Source organism: Rhipicephalus sanguineus, chromosome 1 (genome assembly GCF_013339695.2).
Source record: "Rhipicephalus sanguineus isolate Rsan-2018 chromosome 1, BIME_Rsan_1.4, whole genome shotgun sequence".
In the NCBI taxonomy this organism is placed as follows: Eukaryota; Metazoa; Arthropoda; class Arachnida; order Ixodida; family Ixodidae; genus Rhipicephalus; species Rhipicephalus sanguineus.
In genome coordinates, this window is record NC_051176.1 from 111,667,533 (window position 1) to 111,687,110 (window position 19,578).

Here is a 19,578-nt window from a genome sequence, read left to right on the forward strand (position 1 = left end):
ATGCATTGATAAAAAGAAAAAAGAATGTTGTTTCAACTTCACTGTCTTTACTAATTCTTGCACATTTTGTATTTGTACATCAGAAATAACATGAATTCCAATATTTGCACTCATGTACATACTTACACGCACACATGGTATTTAGCTATAGACAACCAGATGTTTAAGTTAACTGAAGAAACAATGATGGCTGGATGCAACTGAGTCTCGGTATCTGACGGTGTAATTTATGAAACTCTGGTTTTATTTAGTGAACTTTGTGGTGCAAACGCAGGATACTGCTGTTTTGTCGAACAGCTGGTAAATTTGAATGGCTGAAGCAAAATGTGTCTGCTCGTGCTAGGACGTGCATGTCGAAGAAACAAACCCAGAAATGATCAAACTCGAAGTTTGAAAAAAAAAAAAATAATAAATAAATTGAATATTTCAGATTTGCTCTTTGTTTTCTCTGTCACCATGTTGTTTGTAAGTTCATTTGTCTTTAATAAGTGACGATGCCAAAGATTCAAGTTGCTTGCGATAGACAGCATAACGGAAGAGCTCAGTTTAATTTTGATGACTTGGGATTCTTTAATGTGCAGGTAACTCATAAATGCATAGGCACTTTTGCGATGCACTACTAATCGGTCTGAGGTGACTGCCACAGCTAGTAACAAAACCTGTGGTCTTGTGCTCAACTGCAAAATTCCGTAATTGCAGAGCCAAAGTGACAGTTTTTGATTGTTCAATTTAGAGCATAACTTGTATATGAAAGGTGGTAGAGCATGTAATTTTCACTATGTTATTGTTTACATGGTCCTCTTCTTTTTTTTTTTTTTATGAACTCCTGAGAGGGGTGTGAGAAAAAGTCATAAGCAATAATTATAACACTAACGAGTGCATGTGCATCTGGATTGTATTACTTTCAATTGTTTACAAAGAAATGAAGCCCACATGTACATTGTAAGAAACTCGGTGAGTGCGTTTCAAACCATTTTCAGTGCTGGCGTTCTGCTTATAATATGGGACTGGTGGATTTCCATGTTCATGACAGCGGTGCTAACATGGCTGCCTGGCTTGCGGATGCAGTGGGCCTACAGCTTTCTTTATGTTCTTGACTCTGTGGGCTTTCTTCTTGAGAAACATTATTGAGTGTTTTAGTACAGATGCATGAATCCATAATGCTTTTTTTTGTTCAGATTTTGTGAGCTTTCTTGAGAGCCCAAGAAGAGTGAGATGTTCTGGCAGGCTAGTTGGTTCGTAGCTTTTAAATGTTATTAAACTGTGCAAAAAGACGAGGACATAAGTATGTTTCTTACTTGTGTCCTCGTATTTTCGCGCAGTTTAATAACATTTCAAATCTGTGTAAGAGAACGTGTCTTAGAAAGAAGTTCACTGGGTATTTTATAACCATGCTCTGCAGCTCTTTAAATGCAGCTTCAGCTCTAAAATAATTTAAAAGTTTGCACAATTCAGCTTTAACTAATTAGGTGACAAATCACATGATAAAAAGTTGACATTTAAGGGCTCGTTTTTCTTTGTTAGACACAATATTAATCAGAACTAACAGACAATAATGCCAAGGAAAGTATAGGGGGTGTTATTTATAGTAATTAAGATATAAATGTTTTCCTAACATTTATATCCTAATTACTAGAAATAACACCCCCTATACTTTCCTTGGCATTATTGTCTGTTAGTTCTGATTAATATGATAAAAAGTTGCAACTCTGTATGATTACAAACGTGCCGTTAGTCTTGCTCGCCTTTGATGTATATCACCACTGTTTTGTTTGTTTCATGTTATGTGAAACATGCTTGTGTGTGCATCATTAGCAGTGATGTCAACCATTTTTTTTATGCAACTTCGTTGAAGAAAAACACATGAACCACAATATCCACAAAAAATAAATGCTGTGTTTATTAAAAAGCATAAGTGCACGTAATACTTGTAGGATCCTCCTAAAATTGGATTATTCATAGGAAGTCACTCTGTGCAGCTTTAAAAGGTAACTGCAGAGTATAAAGCAAACTGCAGCTTGGCGACTTTCTGGTAAATGCTGGTAATGGCCGCTGTTTATATTCGGGTAAGAGGTGTTCTTTTATTTGTGTTCTAGGTATAGCTGGCTTGTAATCAGTCAATACTGCAGGACACTTAGGTCTGTCTGCCTGCCTATGCAATGTTGATGCAATGCATGCACCTTTCTTTGCCATCATTGGTGCAACAAAATGCTTTCAACAAAAAGCTTCATGTTTTGACATCTGTAAAAAAAGATGTCTTGCTCTAGCTGACAGTAAGAAAGTTAGGTAGAAAACTTTTACCAAACATTTATGCAGAGTAGCCATCAAAAAGGCCATGTACATATAATGAAATGTAAAAGGAGGAAATATGTGCATGTGATAAGTGAGGCAACATACTCTGTAAGGTGCCTCTTTACTACTACGCTTTTTGATTCTACTAGGGTGTAGCGCAGGTGTGGTATGAACTTGCACATGCTTGGACCAATCTTTGTGCCTAGGAGTTTTCATAAAGTGATGGAAAAGGAAGTTCTTCACTTGGTTGTAACCTGAAACAAATTAAAGTTGTGTTATAGTACTTGTTAAGTAATTTAAGCTACATAATGTAAGCTCTTTCACATTTATCTGCAGATTCCTTAGAATGGACATCCACTAGCTGGCATAGCTGTGCTACTTGCAGAAATTACGAGAACTCAGTGGGACAGTGTGGGTTGGTCTAGACTTAAAGGATTGTTACCTCTCTGGTTAATGGCAACCGTGTTCCTTATCTTTATGACACTACCACACAAGATGGGGGCAAATGCCATATAATGTAACATTAACTCATTATCTGCTAGAATTATCTGCCTGCTTTTTTTTAGGTATGTTGCCATCCTTTAAAATCATTTTTTTTTCAAAAGCAGTGGAATTTTATTTCTGACATTCTAAAAATGTACAGACATTCAGAATTGTGGTGCAGAAAAAATTAAATCTCTATTTGGTTCTGTTTGAAAGTTATGTTCTTTTTGCGACTGCCCTCAAACTGAAAATGACGTGTTCGGAAAATTAAATTCTTGTTTTTCTTGAAACCTGATTTTCAGTTGGTTTTTGTTGCGCAAAAGCTCAGAACTTTTGAACAAATCAACATTTTCCACTGAAACTTTCCATGCTTGTTGCTTAGACATTAACCTGTGCAATGAACTAGGATAATTGAAAGTGATGAATAAGTTTTGATATATAATATTTCAGCTGAAATGCAACCTTTTGAAACGGCACACTTTTTGGTTTTTAGGCTATGATATACCTAATATTGATGATAGTGCAAAGATCCTAGTTCATTGCACAGCCTACATATACAGCTATAATGCTGCCAAGCCATTTTATTTTTGTATGGTTGGGTCGGTAGTTGGGTGATTCCACGTAAGGTCGAACAAACGATGGCTGGTCGACCTCTCAAATTTATTTCAAATTTTATATATTATTGCCTGATGAGTGGAAAGAAGAGATACGCAATTTGTTTTGCCGGCAAAAATTTTTTCGAAGCACAGGAAATCAATAATGACGAAGAGGTGGAGTGGAGCACTCATCCGCTCTGCTGTTTTGGCCAACTTTCGTTATGAATTGCACAAAATATATTAAAGTTAGGTAGCTGAAATTTCTGTAACTATATATATATGCATGTTTTTGCTTCTCTGGTATTTTTAGTTTTTATGTGTAGTGTAGATGTTTTTTATAAAAAAACCTCAAAATTGGCCCAGGGAACGTTATTTTCTTTACTTTGAACGCCCTTATCTCAAAAAAGCCTTGTACCAGAGCAGCGAAAATTCCGCATTACGTTCTTCGCATGCTTATCTACCAAACTGCCGAATCTTATAATTATATAACGTTTCAGTAAAGAGATATGATCGGGCTAACTTCAAGAAAACACCGAACAGTGCAAACTTCTGGCAACAATAAAAAAAAAACCGTTTTTTATATTAAACATTGTCCTCTTATTCTCCTCCACATCAGCTTTCATAATCATTGAAAACATGTTGCATAATGTTGTTGCACTAATAGTTACGGCCCCTCCAATAAGACCCTTAGGCAAGGATTGGCAATTCCGACTTCTTGCCCAGCAAGTGTATAAAATGCAGGTAGGATTGAATTTCTTTTTATTAAAAGGCCAGCAGTACCAAAAAAAGTGTCGACAACACTGAAGACGTTAATTTTGAAATTATTTGGTCACTGCAGCGGCCACGAGCGCGGGGCTGCCAAGCAGGCGCGCGCACACCCGAGATGCTCGTTGTAAGAGACGGCGCAGTGAGAGCTCGTTTTCGCGTCCTCAGACCGATTGTGTTCGAAACAGCAACACCTCTCGGGTGACTTGAACGCACGTGCACTGGAGCTTCGTTATTCTATCCACCCTCTGTTCGCATCGCAGCTAGGCACTGATAACACGGCGGAGATGGAAGCAAGATGAAAACTCTATAAGGGAGCTATGAGGGCTCGCTTCACGCACGCTGCTGCCTGAGAAACTGCGCTAGCGCCAGTTGCGATCAGTGAAAAGCATGAATGTGGTGCTCCAGTGGCAAAGAAAAAAATATGGAATGTCAAAGGAAAGAAAAGCGAAACTATCGGTAACCGGATGCACTTGCCTATATTAGATGTCGGCAGCAGACGGCCTAACTGGCTGCGCGTTCGGTGCGCTGTTCACACTTCATTCGGCGCGGATAGTTCTTGCGCTTTGCTCTTACTCTGCTCCTCCTGTGCGTCTCATGGCGAGAAAGTATAGCTCTGAATGAGTCTATTGTGGAGACTACCTTTCGAAGGACAAGAAGCTTAAAGGAGTACTGACACGAATTTAAAAAAAATTCGGATTGTTGCTCTAAATAAAAATACTGGTCTCGAGAAACCTAAAACGACTATTGTGGTGCCTGGGAATGCATCGTATATATTTTAATTAGCGCCACCTTAAAAAGACACTTTCAATTTCGATATCGAGGGGGTGGCTTCTCAGTGTCGTTTCATAGCAGTGTGACGTCACGGAGACACAGAAACTCGCGACGTACTAGCAGCAAATCCGTCATCTGCTCGTGGTGAACATAAACCCCGATGAGTGAATTGTCGTCCCGTGACCCTGACAGTGATTTCTACGATTTAGGCTGCATGCAGGACGCAGAACTCGCAAACTCGGGGGAACTGTCTTGACTCGTTGGGATAATGTCCTTGGAGTGGGGCTGGCTTGCAGATGCTCAGCGACGAAAACTTCAAAGTCAAATTAAAATATTTTATACGTGTTCTCCGACTCCAGTGTGTGGACAGCATTGACACTGCATACCAATGAAGCAAAAAATGTCCCTTTTGCGATGTCTTAAAATTGTGTCACTACTCCTTTAATTATTACAAAGAAGCCAAAATTTCGCAGAGTTACCGACCTAGAGATAAATGCTTTGAAGGAACGTTTAACGCCCGAAAGATCAGTGACTGTCAGTGAGACGGACTACTTGTGCTACGCGTGCTTTTGCTACCACTGCAATGAAAGATCTTCACGGAACGCACAGTTTAACGATGACATTCTTATGCCCCCTGAAAAAGAAATCGACGCCATTAACCAGATCACTGCCACTACCGGTGCACGTGCGTTCAAGTCACCCGAGAGGTGTTGCTGTTTCGAACTCAATCGGTCTGAGGACGCGAAAACGAGCTCTCACTGCGCTGTCTCTTACAACGAGCATCTCGGGTGCGCGCGCACCTGCTTGGTAGCCCCGCGCTTGTGGCCGCTGCAGTGACCAAATAATTTCAAAATTAACGTCTTCAGTGTTGTCAACACTTTTTTTGGTACTGCTGGCCTTTTAATAAAAAGAAATTCAATCCTGCCTGCATTTTATACACTTGCTGGGCAAAAAGTCGGAATTGCCAATCCTTGCCTAAGGGTCTTATTGGAGGGGCCGTAACTATTAGTGCAACAACATTATGCAACATGTTTTCAATGATTATGAAAGCTGATGTGGAGGAGAATAAGTGGACAAAGTTTAAGAAATATAAAAAATGTTTTTTTTTTTTTTGTCGCCAGAAGTTTGCACTGTTCGGTGTTTTCTTGAAGTTAGCCCGATCATATCTCTTTACTGAAATGTTATATAATTATAAGATTCGGCAGTTTGGTAGATAAGCATGCGAAGAACGTAATGCGGAATTTTCGTCGCTCTGGTACAAGGCTTTTTTGAGATAAGGGCGTTCAAAGTAAAGAAAATAACGTTCCCTGGGCCAATTTTGAGGTTTTTTTATAAAAACATCTACACTACACATAAAAACTAAAAATACCAGAGAAGAAGCAAAAACGTGCATATATTTAGTTACAGAAATTTCGTCTACCTAACTTTAATACATTTCGTGCAATTCATAACGAAAGTTGGCCAAAGCAGCAGAGCGGATAGCGCTCCACTCCACCTCTTCGTCATTATTGATTTCCTGTGCTTCGAAAAAATTTTTGCCGGCAAAACAAATTGCGCCTCTCTTCTTTCCACTCATCAGGCAATAATATATAAAATTTTGAAATAAATTTGAGAGGTCGACCAGCCATCGTTTGTTCGATCTTACGTGGAATCACCCAGTTATGACTGTTGGCATGATGAGTGTATTTTGAGTCATTTTTGTAATTATTATTATAATTAGTTTCAATTTTTTTTCCTAAACACACCTGAAGTGTCCTTTTAAACTGTCTTCTCAAACACAAGCAATTTTGGGCCAAAATCTAAAAGATTTCTAAAAATGTGGTGACATACCTTAAGTTAAAGGATAGTACTACATTCCTGCAAATATTGCTGACAAATTGGCATCATTTTTTAAAGAAAAATCTAATAAGTTGACTGAACTACACATTCTTTCGAAATGTAAAGTAAATGAATTTGTCCATTATCATTGTTTCACTGCAACTTACCAATTACATGTTTTGTCATGGGAGCAATATTGTTCTACTTTCATCACATTGTTTCGCTTATAAAAGCTGTGTTCTCAGCAAAAGCAATTGTTTGAATACCTTGGAGAACTAATCCATCACTTCAGCATTAATTGATAGTATTTCCCATACTTTATCAGAAGCAATGGATTTCAACATGAATGATTGCGACAAAGCAGTTAGAAAGAAAATATACAAAAACCATCATGCATTTCTTCGTGGCAGTTTGTCAGACATTGATGTATTGAGCCCTTTCGAAGAAAGGGAAACGTACCAGTTCTCTGGGCTGTACTCAGATCCATCTTTGTCGATAATATGAAATGTGTAGGCTGGTCGAGGAAAAAGAGAACAGTTTCTCTCGCTCTTGTGTACGACATTTCCGTGGATGATTACACATGAGCCTGTGGAAGAGAGTACACACAACTCATGTAAGACCCCCCCCCCCCTTTCTTCTCTACGTCTTAGAAAAGAAAAAAGCAACTTTGTGCGAAAACATGCATAAAAGTCAGACGAAACAATTGCTCTCTCATGTGGTACTATCACACATTGGAGCTATAATCTTCCCTGAGAATACATATATTTCAAGCTGCACCACAAGAGATTGAGACCATCAATCAATTTGGTTGTGCCAGGATGCAATGATCCTGCCTGTGTTACAAAATGGATTTGGTTGTACTAGTTAATTTACATTATGATTACTCTAAGCACATTTCTTAAAATTATTTCATGACACGCTTTTTATGACTTGGAATAAATGTCTGCCATGTATAGCGTATCACTTTTGAGCCATAGATTATATCCAGCATAGCTGAACATGGTCTGCAGAGCCTGACAGAAGCAGTGTCATATTATAAAGACATTCAAAGTGAAGGGCTGCAGCTACAAACCTTTGAACACCGGGACGGGCACAAATGTTTCATTGCTGTAATCATGGGTAGACAGTTCAACCATTTTTAGCAATGGTCCGTCTGGGTCATGATTCCGGACATATCTTCTTGAAAGGCTCACTGTGGGGAGATTACAGGAGTGTGCTATTCACAAATATATGTAATTATTCAGAAAGACCAATTCTCCCACACCGTGCATATCAATGCATATGCTGGCATATGCATTGATGTACTCAAATCAATTTACAGCAACGGTTAAAACTTTATAGCCAACAATATCCAATTAGCATTTTAGCAGTGGTCAATGCTCTGAATTTATGTGAGAACCTGCAGACTAGCCTTTTCTAAGCCTTTATGGGCATGTTGTCCACAAGTAACGCACCAAAAAATTTTTTTTCTTGCCGAGTTTCAGTTACAAGTATGGAGTTCCTGGCGAAATCTTTTCGGTCAGCACTGAATGATGGGCAACTATTATCGTCTGTTGAATTAGGGCAAGAACATAGGATAAGTTTGGCCTGCGTTAGTTTTCTCTTGAAAGTACAGTCAGAGGAGAAGACTGGCACAGCAGTGGTATCACTTAGTTGATATAGAAGAAATACAACACATACACCAAAATTGGTGGCATGTGCAGTGACGTACTCCTAGTTACTTTACAGTGTGGACAAAACTTCATAACAGAAGTACCTAAGTAATATCTCAGCAGTGATCATGCTTGTGATTTGACATGAAAACTTGCAGACTAGTGTGCTTTAAATTGACAATAAAGAAAACTATTAGTCTGGATTCCTAAAGTACACTCCTGGGACACTGAAACTGTCAGTCATACCATGATATAAAGTCAGTGAGCCGGAAAAAGTACTAAAATATAAATAAACTAAAAGCAAGGCGCCAATGCCACCTTGTAAGATTCCCACAAGAGCTACGTTTGACGGCATGGAGCTGGACACGACCTTCTGGGCACTGAATAATATTTGTAATCAAGATGACCAAAGCTACATTACAAAGGAACGAGAGGTTCAACCTAGAAAATTTTCAGTGTTCTTGGCACAGAAATGACAAGGACATGCAGATATATGTCATTGTCTGTTGGCTTCATGTGGTTGCCAATGATGAAGATCGGGGACCCTCGGTTCTCCTCCTCATTCGTGGCACGGCATTGACATACCGATGCCGTTGTTTGTGTGCAAGATTGAAAAAGAAATACTTCCGCCTTAATTTTCTGTCATCAATCAACACTTTTTTCACCTTGTGAATGCCTGAGGGCGCGGTTCGATTCCCGGCGACAGCGGCCACATTTGGACGGGGTTGAAATGCAAAAAACACCCATGCACTTACATTTAGGTGCATGTTAAAGAACCCCAGATGGTCTAAATAAATCCAGTCTCCTGCTATGCGTTCCTCAAAACCCCATCAATTATTATTATTCACCTAGTGAATTGCAGAGTCTCAGTGAAAACTTTAAAATTCAAAACTGATTAAATGTTGCTCTTTATGACTATTTCAACATATGTTTGGCTAGTAAGGCAACAGTGGTTAGTTTTGCCTAGAAAAACATATGAAGTGTGAAGGTAAATATTGATTTAATCCTAATTAGTTTTTGTTCACTCTAAATTTTTTCCTGCACTGAACAGTAATGCTACTAAGTTTGCTTCATCAATATTATGTCACCAAGTTTGTAAGAGTACATTTGAAAGGATGCATTGCTGTTTAAAGGTGTGGTGACATCAATTTTAGGAACGTCATGGTTGCAGAACTGGCTGTTATGTTGGGCAGCGACTGCAGTACCACGGAGGAGTGTTGTTCTTTTCTAAAGAGCAACTGGGTAGATAGTTCAATTGCACATACAATACCTGAATGACTGGAACAGACTCTAAGCTATTGTATCTCCCAATGTAGTTTGCCTCAACTATTAGAAACAGTGTTACACTTATCCAGAAATATAAACAAGTGGAGAAAAGCTAGCACAAGGCATTTCTCTTGAAAGTGGTTGCTTAAAGAGGAATGAGTGCTCTTTACATGCAGTACTAAACGTGGTGATATGGAAAGAAAGAATTGTTGCATCAGCTGTAAAAGTATGCTTGAATTCACATATAGAAAAATCTGTTAAGTTCACTTGCATGTTTGACTAGCATCTCACAAGGGTAAGTTAATCTTGATACCTGTTATGCACACACAGTGTGGTTAGAAGGATGAGACTACTTTCAATCTGCTGAAACACTTCATTAATGGCATTTTTTTTGTCAGAGATTGCTTGCTGCAATCCCTAGTTTTTTTCTTGCAGCTGTTCATTGTGCAGACTTCAGTAGGAGTGGAAAAGTCACTTGTATCTGGCCCATTGCTTTTGAAGTCAAGCCACTTAACGTCGGAAAGCATTGCCTCTGGTAGTGCGACACTTTTTGCTCTCATAAAGCTTTGGTGATACTGTTTGTGCTGAGACATGAATGAATGTGCATGCACTAAAATTCAAAATTTGGAATTCCTTGGAAATTTTATACACTTTAATTCAATGAATGTTTATGACAAGGCTCTAGTCTTGAACTCAATGACGCAGGTTGGTCGATAGAGCCACATCAAATTTATTGAACCTAGTTATTGTAGCATACAAAGGAGACTCAGTACCATACGCCATCCCCATTCTACTGTAAATCTCCTTGAAGGAACTCCCTTTAAGTTTGCATAAAATCTTTATTACAACCTTGTAATCAAGCTTAAAATCATGAAAGAGTTGCATGTCTGGCAAATGATTTGGAACAATGACTGAAGTGGAAGTCTTAATGCAGCAACCTTATCTTGCGGACTAGGAGATATAGACTAATGTCCAAATTTTGGTTATAATTTGAATATTTTGAAGTTGCCAACAAGGAGTCGGCCTATGTGTGCATCACACGCAGAATTGCAGTATTTTAAATAGGTATGCCCAAGACCAAACAATGCTGCAAAAACCTTTCACGGATAATGCAAATGCCAACACACATATACTTATATAAACACTTGTACCATACATAGTTAACCAAGGTTCAACTAATTGCCAATATGACTTCAGCACTAAATGATAGTTCTCTGCTCTTGATATGTGTTACTAATGGATGAAGCACATATTTTTGACCATACATGGTTAACCAGATTTGTGGCGTCTACTAGCTGTCACTAGTACCCAAAGTTATTCAGCTATCATGCCCACTTTTTTTTTCATGCAGTTCAGTAGTTGCAGAATATTTTTGAGAAACAGGCTATCAGAATTTTCTTTCTTGTGTATTAATGTTTGCTTCCTTTTGAAAATAATCACAATACTGAAAATATCATTCAAGTGGGCATCTATGATCACTAATAGCTTTATCTTCACCAAGGTGGTAAAGTGGGCATGTTGGTATTCCATGTTTATGAAGGGTAAGTGGACACACGCACACACATCGCTGTAGCGCTATGTGTGTGCGCGTGTGTGCCTTCATTGTGTGTTCATCTTCTGTGCACTCTTACCCTTCATAAGCTTTACCTTGCTTGGCACAGAGTTTATGAGGGTTCATTCATGCAGGGTTATGGGAGCATGCACACAGACACAAAGGAAATAGTGCAGTTGCAAACTAGTGGCACTTTTTTTTTTTGCTTACTAGTTATGTGGGATCCAGGGATATACCAGAGGCAGCCATTCTCCAATGTGGCATCTTCCAGTGGAAACCAGAGGCCAATAAGCTGGTTTGGCTCAGTATACAAGAATGTTGCATCTTGGTGTGCTGTCACTAAATACCAAAAGTGGCAGCATTCAGTTTTCTAGTCTGGTGGTTACCTTAATTTATCATCATTCAGCCTATCTTGTCTTACCTTCACCTCCAATTTCTGGGTTCTGAAAAATGGGGGGTAATCGACGTTTAGGCAATGCCATCATTAATCGTAACTGTACTGATATAACACAAATCGTACCTTGAAAATATACATGCTTTGAACAATGCGTGGATCCTTGAATCCAAGTTCTTTGACCAGTGCCTGAAATGAAACCGTCTTATTTCAAATGTCTCTGCTTTTTTTTTGCTTTTTTTTTTTAATGCAATATATGTTGCTGATGTGTACCTTCACTTTGGAGCTGAAGGAGATGCGTCTGAAAACAGGATTCAGCCAGTGCAAAGCTGTAACATGCAAGTTTATTTCTTAAAATTTCGTGCCCAATGTTGGATGTCACCATTTTATGGTCAGGCACATGCATGTGAGTGCTATTACAGCTGAGAATCCGAAAGATGCAGACACATTGCAGTCTGCTTGCAATGTGTCAGCACATGCTGAGTGAAGCGTTTTCTGAATAAAAAGAAAAAGACATGGTGCACTTTTTTAAAATGAAGTGTATATATGGTCACATTTCAGATATAAGCACTAATCTTTTTGTTTGATCTGCTGTTAATGTACTTTTTAATTACTCAGATATATAATTACTATACTTGTGCTCTAATGCACTTGTGTACTACGGGTAATGATGGGTGTTGTAAGGACAGGCTCTGGATATGTTTTGACCATCTGAAGTTAATTGCATGTGTATGAGAATATTAGCATCTTGTCTCTCCAGCTACCATAGCCAGATACTATCAAATCTAAAGACGATAAGACAACAGGTATTATTGGTTAAATTTTTTTTATGTACCTTCAACATCTGGTCACTTTATTATCATCACTATTGTGTTCAGGCTCATTTAAGTCCTGGAGGAATTTTTCAATACCTTTGTTTTGTTTTGACTGGACCCACATTATATTCTCAAATTTCCTAGCCTTATCACTCATGTAGGAATGAATGAAAAGGAACCAATCGAGGGACCAGTTTTTTGTTAGGCACGTTGTCATAACCACATGAGGCCATCTGATATTGAATGCAATGAACACATTAGGGGCATTATATGTAGTTTTTAATTGAATTATAGCAATTATGGGATAAAGGGAAATGAAAGTGGATGAAAAAACAACTTGCCACTAGTGGGACGCAAATCTACAGGCTCCAGCACCTGTTCTCCCATCCGCTTTATTGCGTATTCTTGTATGTATAACCCTAGAAGTGTTGGCCAGTTCCACTAATGGCCATAACAGCAAATGTGGAACCCTGATGCTACAATTTACTTAACAAGAACTGTCAGCAGATAGCTTTCTTTCATGCTTCAACAAAAGAGCACCAAGTACCACCTCTTCGTGTTGACACCTGACTGGTTCTCCACCAACACACCCAGTCTTTTTTCTTTCACTGTGCCTGCTGCCAGTTTCACCCTACAGTGGCATGACATTTGCCTTCTTTGTGGTTGTCCCTAAATTGGCATATTATAAGCCGCATTACAAAAGAGAAAAGTTCAGGGAAAGATGGAGGCTTGAAGTGACGAGAAATCATTGAACAGGAAAAGTTCCTGGGGCACACAAGCTTACTCTTCTCCTTCCCCACCACTGTGAGGCAGACTGAGCAAGGTATACATAAAAACGCTGCTAAGGAAAGCAGTTGCTGCCCTGACATAGACAAGTCCCTTAGTCGGAATGTTGGCTCCAGTGACGTTCCCTATTTGACGATTTCTGATCAGTGCAAGCACACTGTATATCAGTAGTTCATACATAGAGTTTAATTAATGCTCAGCACATTCATTGCCGATTCCTTAAACATTTCTTTGTTGTGTTATTCAAAGTAACTGAGTTTTCTCCTATGAGTCCATGTGCACCCTGTGCATTCCTCTGATACATTATTTAGCCAACGACACATTGCAGACATTTTTCATATCAGCTCGCTCTACCATTTTGGGCCACATGAGTGAAACATGCACGCACTCTTCATTTTTTTGCCCCCACATAACCCTGAGCTATGAAAATTATGAGCACACCAAGTGCCACATATAAAGCTTTTCAATCAATTTGAATAGTGCAAAGTTTTTCATTTTCTCTGTACTTTCGCATACAACACAGCAATCCCCTTTATTTTTCTCTATCTTGATGCTGATGTTTCCCTGCAAGGGTGGCTAGCATACCATTTTTTGGATGTTATGGTCACTGTAGCTACTCTTGCATCACAGCTGCGGCCGAAGTGGTCAAGGGAACCAAGGGAAAAAACTTGCCATTTGACACTTTTCCAACTGTAAATTTTCATAGTATGTATATGTCTTGCGTTAAATGTTGCTCATTTACCTAAAGCACTAAATCAGTACTCAGGAGGACACAGACTATTGGTCTATTCTATGCCCACTGTTTATATCTAGACCTAGCTCAATTAAACACATGGTTTACTTGTATACCACAGAATTTTATAAGCTGTAGCTTCCAATGCTGTTTTGCCCACAAGACTAAATCTGCGAGCAACTATAACCACTCGTGCCTACTGTGCGAAATATTTGTTGTATCTGCAGCTTACCATGCCCAATCTTGTTTATGCTCCTTGATTTACTAACTACCAGGTTTCCTGTAATGCAGAAAGTAATTTTTCAGTCACCACAAGTATTAAGAGGAGAGGCAAGATTATAGCTATTGCTTTCCATATTACCTTGCTCATCAAATGCATCTTCTTCGAAAAAGGCCCGAATCTTGTCACCAGATTCCAAGAAGTATGTGTTCCTTCCCTTCAGACAGAATATAGTTTTGCACAGCTGATTAGTTTGTTATTGCCTTGTCACCGCTCTTTTGTCTAGATAGTGACCTTCCTTATGTTACCTCATTGTTTTTTGTGGTGAAAATGGTTGGCTGCTCAACGTTGTCCTCAATGCTGTCGATTATTTTTTCACACTCTTGCTTCATCTGCTTGATATCATCATCTGATAGGAAGTCGGGTATTGATACCAGGCCTGTCTTGTGGAACTGAAATGTTAAGAGAGTTTTAGGTTAAGAGATGTGAGAGGCTTGTGTCCCTTTATGTAAAACTATTTTGTAGCAATATGAGTTTATCATTTTCGTGACTTTGAATGTATTCCAACAGTGACACAAAGTAGCGAAAGGGGTACAGACAGCCTGAAAAATGACTAAACAATATGCAAGTCAAGGAAATGCTAATTGGGAAGCACAGGCACCCCTCATTGTTCTAATAATCTGCATATCTGTGCTGCAAGCTTTTATTATGTGCCACTGCTGCATACAGTTATACTTTTAACATTATTGAGACCCTAACTTTTTGCTTCGGTAATTATAGCACATGTACCGCTAGAAAAGGTAGTGTCTGCAAAGTGAGAACAAAAACTGCAGAAAGACCTGTTGCTCTAATGGTGGACACTGAGCAGATCACTTACGCCACATGTGACAAATGCTTTAACATTTTAGCATTAAGAGATGTCCCTTTCTTTGAGCAGTTCATCACAGTGACTACAACTGTACTGTTGCAAATATTCTATATAGGTAGTTAAAAAAAAGGATCCCAGTATATGTAGCTACTCTGAGCCCTGTCATCAAACACCTTAAACACTTCTCTATAACTCTTTAATTGGCCAGTTTATCACTATAGCAAGAGCACTAAAAGTGCTTTATTGATAAGTAGATGTGAATTCTATCACAGTTGTATGCTGCTCTTAACAGCAAAACCATTTTCTGCAGCAACTTCCTTTGTATAGCATAACAAACATGGCAAAACATGGCTAACGAAACAAATTTAAAATACCTGTCGCCAACCCAGTATGTAACAAATATACCCCTGTCACTGATAGTGAACATAATGCATGCATTTATTTTAATGTTGGACATTTCCTTGTTACAATAAAGCTCCACTATTTTTTTCTTAATTTTTTAAAAATCTAGAATATAGTCTGTATGCATTCTCACTGGCAACTGCTTTTCGTGATACTCTGCTCACCAGTTACACTTACTCATGCTCATTACAACAAATGCGGCTCTTCTATATAAAACTATGCACATAACTTTTGAGATTGGTAAGTACCAGTAACTAGTTTACCCTACTGCCTTGTTTTTCAGACTAAGCATCATGTTTGTTCATTTAATTTGGATAAGTAATTAGATTCTTGGGTTTTACATTCCAATACTATGCTTTGATTATGAGGACACCATAGTGGGGGGACTCGGGATAAATTTAGACCACCTGCATTTCACATCCACTGAAATGTGGCCACCCTGGCTATTTATGTTGCTTTGTTGAGCTCTGGCATGTGTGAACTTACGCGAAACTGAAAAATTTCATAATCGTCATTCTTAGTCTCGTATTGTGAATGAAGTATGTTATCCAATTTTCATCCTGTATTTACCAAATTTGTGGATTTTTTTTTTGGAAACTGCATGGCAGCTCCACCCTGTCAAGTTTTGTAACTGTAGGGGCCAGGTGTTTTCAAACTGCGTATGCAGCTTTGTTCCCTGCCTCCTCCAACCTCCTTAGAAATAAAAATGAACTTCACACTCATGTTCAGTGGCCAAAGACTTATGATGGCTGACCTGTATACGTGTAGCCCATGAGCCATATGCTTGAGACCCATGATCCAAATTGTACATTTCTACAAGCAGCCACACAACTTTCCAGCCTAGAAATCTCATAGAATATACAAACTATATTTGATCATCTATGCCCCACATTGGAGTTGAAAAAAAAAACAATTCATTAGCAGCTAATTGTCTATATAGTATGCGAAAGAGAACATTTTATGGATAACATTTTAGAACTTCCTTTGCACATCCACCAGAGGAAAAAAAATGACCTCTGCCAAGAAATTCTGGATTTCACTTTCCATGTGAGAGAAACATGTTTTCTGATATGTTTAAATTCATAACCCTACATAATCAAATCTCCAGCTTGTGTACTATGCACTTTACACAACATTTTCCAAAGACATTGCATTTAGAACTTTGCTCGTATTAGTAAATTACAATTTTACAATATTCAAAGCACCGTTCTTACCACGAGAAGGCGTTTGATAAGCGAGAAAACGCGCAAAAATGCAGGTTGCAACGTCACCTTGAAGTTCCCGCACTAGCTCGCCGTGAAGTCGTAGATTTTGACAGTGCCTGCTAGGGCCTACATAATTATTTATCGGTAAAAAATGTTTACTTTGTGTTCTGAGGGACCCAGATTCTTAACACAGCAAGCTTCAGAAACTTTTACTGAACCAATGTTGCCAATATAAGCAAAAAGACATTGAAATTTGTGACATCACACTGACGTTCACATGCGAAAATTTCGGCATGAAATTCAAAAATAAAACTTTGACCTTAATTTGCTCTCTAATAATTATCCTGTAATGGAAAAAAGGATGACAATAGAGGCTTGAAATACTTATTTATCTGTCTAAACTGATTTAATGTTTCACTTCAGTGTCCCTTTAAGGTCATTCGGCAATCACTTCACCCATAAGATAACCAGATCACATATCAATATCCATACTGATCCCGTTTTGGATACAAAATGAGATCTGTCAGACAAATGATTGCAGGTTTCACTTGGAAGAGAGGCCGCTGCATATTTATCATACCTAGACTTCTTTTCCTCATATGCTAAAAAAAAATGCTTCCTTCAGAAGCCATACTTTTCCGCTTCCACATGAAAGAAAAATGCTTTTTGATGCCTTTCAAATTATAACCTGGCATTATCACGTCCGTCCAGCTCATTAGTGTACCATACACTTTGAGCAGTTTTTTAGAACCCCCACTTTGACTCGTTCACTTGGAATGCTACTAGCACCTGTTGGAGGGACTAAAATAAGGAGGTATTACTGTGCACATAGAACCTTTGTGCATATGTAACTGAGCACTCGTATGAAGGGAGCTTTTTTTCGGTAAAGGGAAATCTTTCTCGCACTGTATCCTCATGTTTTCTCTCGTCCCTTGTCATTTCTTTGCACTAAACATCAAGATATTCAGTATCTACTGGCCCACCAGTTTGTTCTGTTTATCTTTATTGGTACTCAAAATATGGCAGCTGTTTATATGGAAGACTGAAACTCGCTTTCTGCTGGTTGTGCTACATTTGCGCAATTCTTATTATGAATCTAGCCTGCTGCGCATTTCTAATTTTGGTTCAAGAATGACCAAAATTAGATCACACAAATCTAGTGTTCCTTTTCATCAGGAGCACAACCAGAAATTTTTTTTGGGGAGGTGGGGGGTCATCCAGTATGTTGTTGCTTGCACTTGTATGTGTGTGAGTATATATTGTCACGCATTGTAAAGAAAAGACACAGAGACAGCACCCTTGCAGTGGGCTGGCTGTTCTGCTCTGGTTCTTCCACCACATTCTTCCCTGTCCCTACAGTCTCCGAGCTATGGTCCCCCTCTTCACTACAATATACACATGCAAAATTGAAAAAATTCGGGGGGGGGGGGGGGGGGCTTAACCCCTCCCCCTTCCTTTCCGGTTTTGCCAGTGCTTTTCATATTGGCAAAGCATGTATGTAAGCAGGTGTATGATTTTGCCAAGCAGTGCAGTGAATGTATTGGGCAACCTCTGTGTATAGCTTTATTCAGAATTGTAATCATTAAACAAGAAATGCAGTGCCACAGGCATCAGTGCCATATATTCCTGCACATGATGTACCAGAATGTCACATCACACACCTCAGTGCGTGGAACTAGGGGATGATCTGTAGGCTCGTGCCAGTGGTTCCCTGGACTGAGGGTCCGGCCACCATCGCCTAATTTTAGTTTCCTTTCAAATAAAGCTTCTTTATTTCCTTCTTCTTTTTGCAGGCTCCAGTCCCACTTTTTCCCTTGACGTTTGTGTGCTCATGCGCCACACAAGCCGACGATGTCCTTTACAGTTGTCACTGTGTTGTTAGAACACATGCTGGGACGCGAATGAATTACTTTTGGTCGTAAGCATCTGCGCGACTATCATCATCATCAAACACCATTGTGTTCTCCCTTGGGTCCGTGCCTGCACATTCCCGAGAGTATTTACAGGATGCTGTAAAAATGGTCAAATGATCCATGCAGCAGTCGTTTCAGTACATCCTACCCTTGCAGCTCATGTGTCGAAATGATATCGTAACCATGCAGCCAATGACGTTGTTTCGATCACCACGAGATGGAAAACGATTGATCGCATATATAAGACGCGCGTATATTGTTTAATAACCGTTTGAGCGTTTAAAAGCCATACGCCTGGAGTTCAATCTCTGCAAATGCGTAATTAAAAGCCTTACATGAAACAATGACTCTGCAAAACGGAAATTCGCGTGCATCCGGACATTTTGGGCATGGCGAATCAGCAATGTTTGTTCTTTGGAATTCTGCTTCAACCACGTGGGCACGAAATATGACACGGTAAAACTACGCATTTAACGATGTAATAAAGTGACACAGCAAATGTCAGAGTACGTGCATCCACAGCGCATGCTCACTCAGTATATATATACTACCTGTTCGATGCACGGCGCAAAGCTGAAGCCATCTGCGTCGTTCATGATTCGCACTCTTCAATTCAACACCCCATATCAAACGCGGGCGAAACGCTGTGCTTGAGCGCGGGTAGAGAGATTCTGCTGCAGTCTTATCGAAATGTGTAACGCGAAACATCTTATCGGTCACTTCAGTCTGCTTCAGTGGCCTTGTAGCCACGAGTTCACGGAACGTCAGGAGCGTGCCCGCCGGCTACACTTTTGTTTTCATTAAATTAATTCCCGACTTTACGGACTTAACTATGTTTTTACCAGTGTCCGCGAGCAAAGATATGATGCACATTCGTATCTCACCTCGCTAAAACAATGATGTGTCCATCGAAATACCAAGTTCATGGCTGCTGATTTGTGTTTGTTAAACATCTATAATGTTTTACAGCAGATATCGCAATGCACGTAAACAAAAAGAAAGTTCGGTTAAAGAGGGTCACGCTCGTGGCATGTTTCATGCTTG

The 19,578-nt window shown here is 39.3% G+C and overlaps 1 protein-coding gene across 2 annotated transcripts; it reads right to left on the reverse strand.

The window, feature by feature from the left end:
• Positions 1-1,876: 1,876 nt before the first annotated feature.
• LOC119396151 (phytanoyl-CoA dioxygenase domain-containing protein 1) lies at positions 1,877-19,532 on the reverse strand. Of its 2 annotated transcripts, none has more exons than XM_037663247.2 (11): positions 19,419-19,532; positions 14,455-14,598; positions 14,288-14,363; positions 14,159-14,206; positions 11,866-11,921; positions 11,719-11,781; positions 11,620-11,641; positions 11,409-11,537; positions 7,801-7,920; positions 7,188-7,314; positions 1,877-2,546 (listed from the first exon to the last, which is right to left on the reverse strand). In XM_037663247.2, the coding sequence occupies exons 1-11, from the start codon at positions 19,485-19,487 to the stop codon at positions 2,495-2,497; spliced, it is 906 nt and encodes a 301-aa protein (XP_037519175.1). In that variant the 5' UTR covers positions 19,488-19,532; the 3' UTR covers positions 1,877-2,494. The 2 variants fall into 2 exon arrangements, with proteins under 2 accessions (XP_037519175.1, XP_037519181.1); XM_037663253.2 differs by lacking the exon at positions 19,419-19,532 and adding an exon at positions 19,086-19,264.
• Between the last annotated feature and the right edge of the window lie 46 nt (positions 19,533-19,578).

Bases quoted from the DNA above. Each gene is read 5' to 3' on its own strand.
- LOC119396151 (XM_037663247.2), bottom strand. From the start codon at position 19,487: ATGTTTAACAAACACAAATCAGCAGCCATGAACTTGGTATTTCGATGG. The intron at 7,921-11,408 runs GTAAGCAAAAAA...ATCTCCCCACAG, and splicing joins CCCTGGATCCCACATAACTA to TGAGCCTTTCAAGAAGATAT. The intron at 7,315-7,800 runs GTTTGTAGCTGC...TCTCTTCCACAG, and splicing joins GCCCGTCCCGGTGTTCAAAG to GCTCATGTGTAATCATCCAC.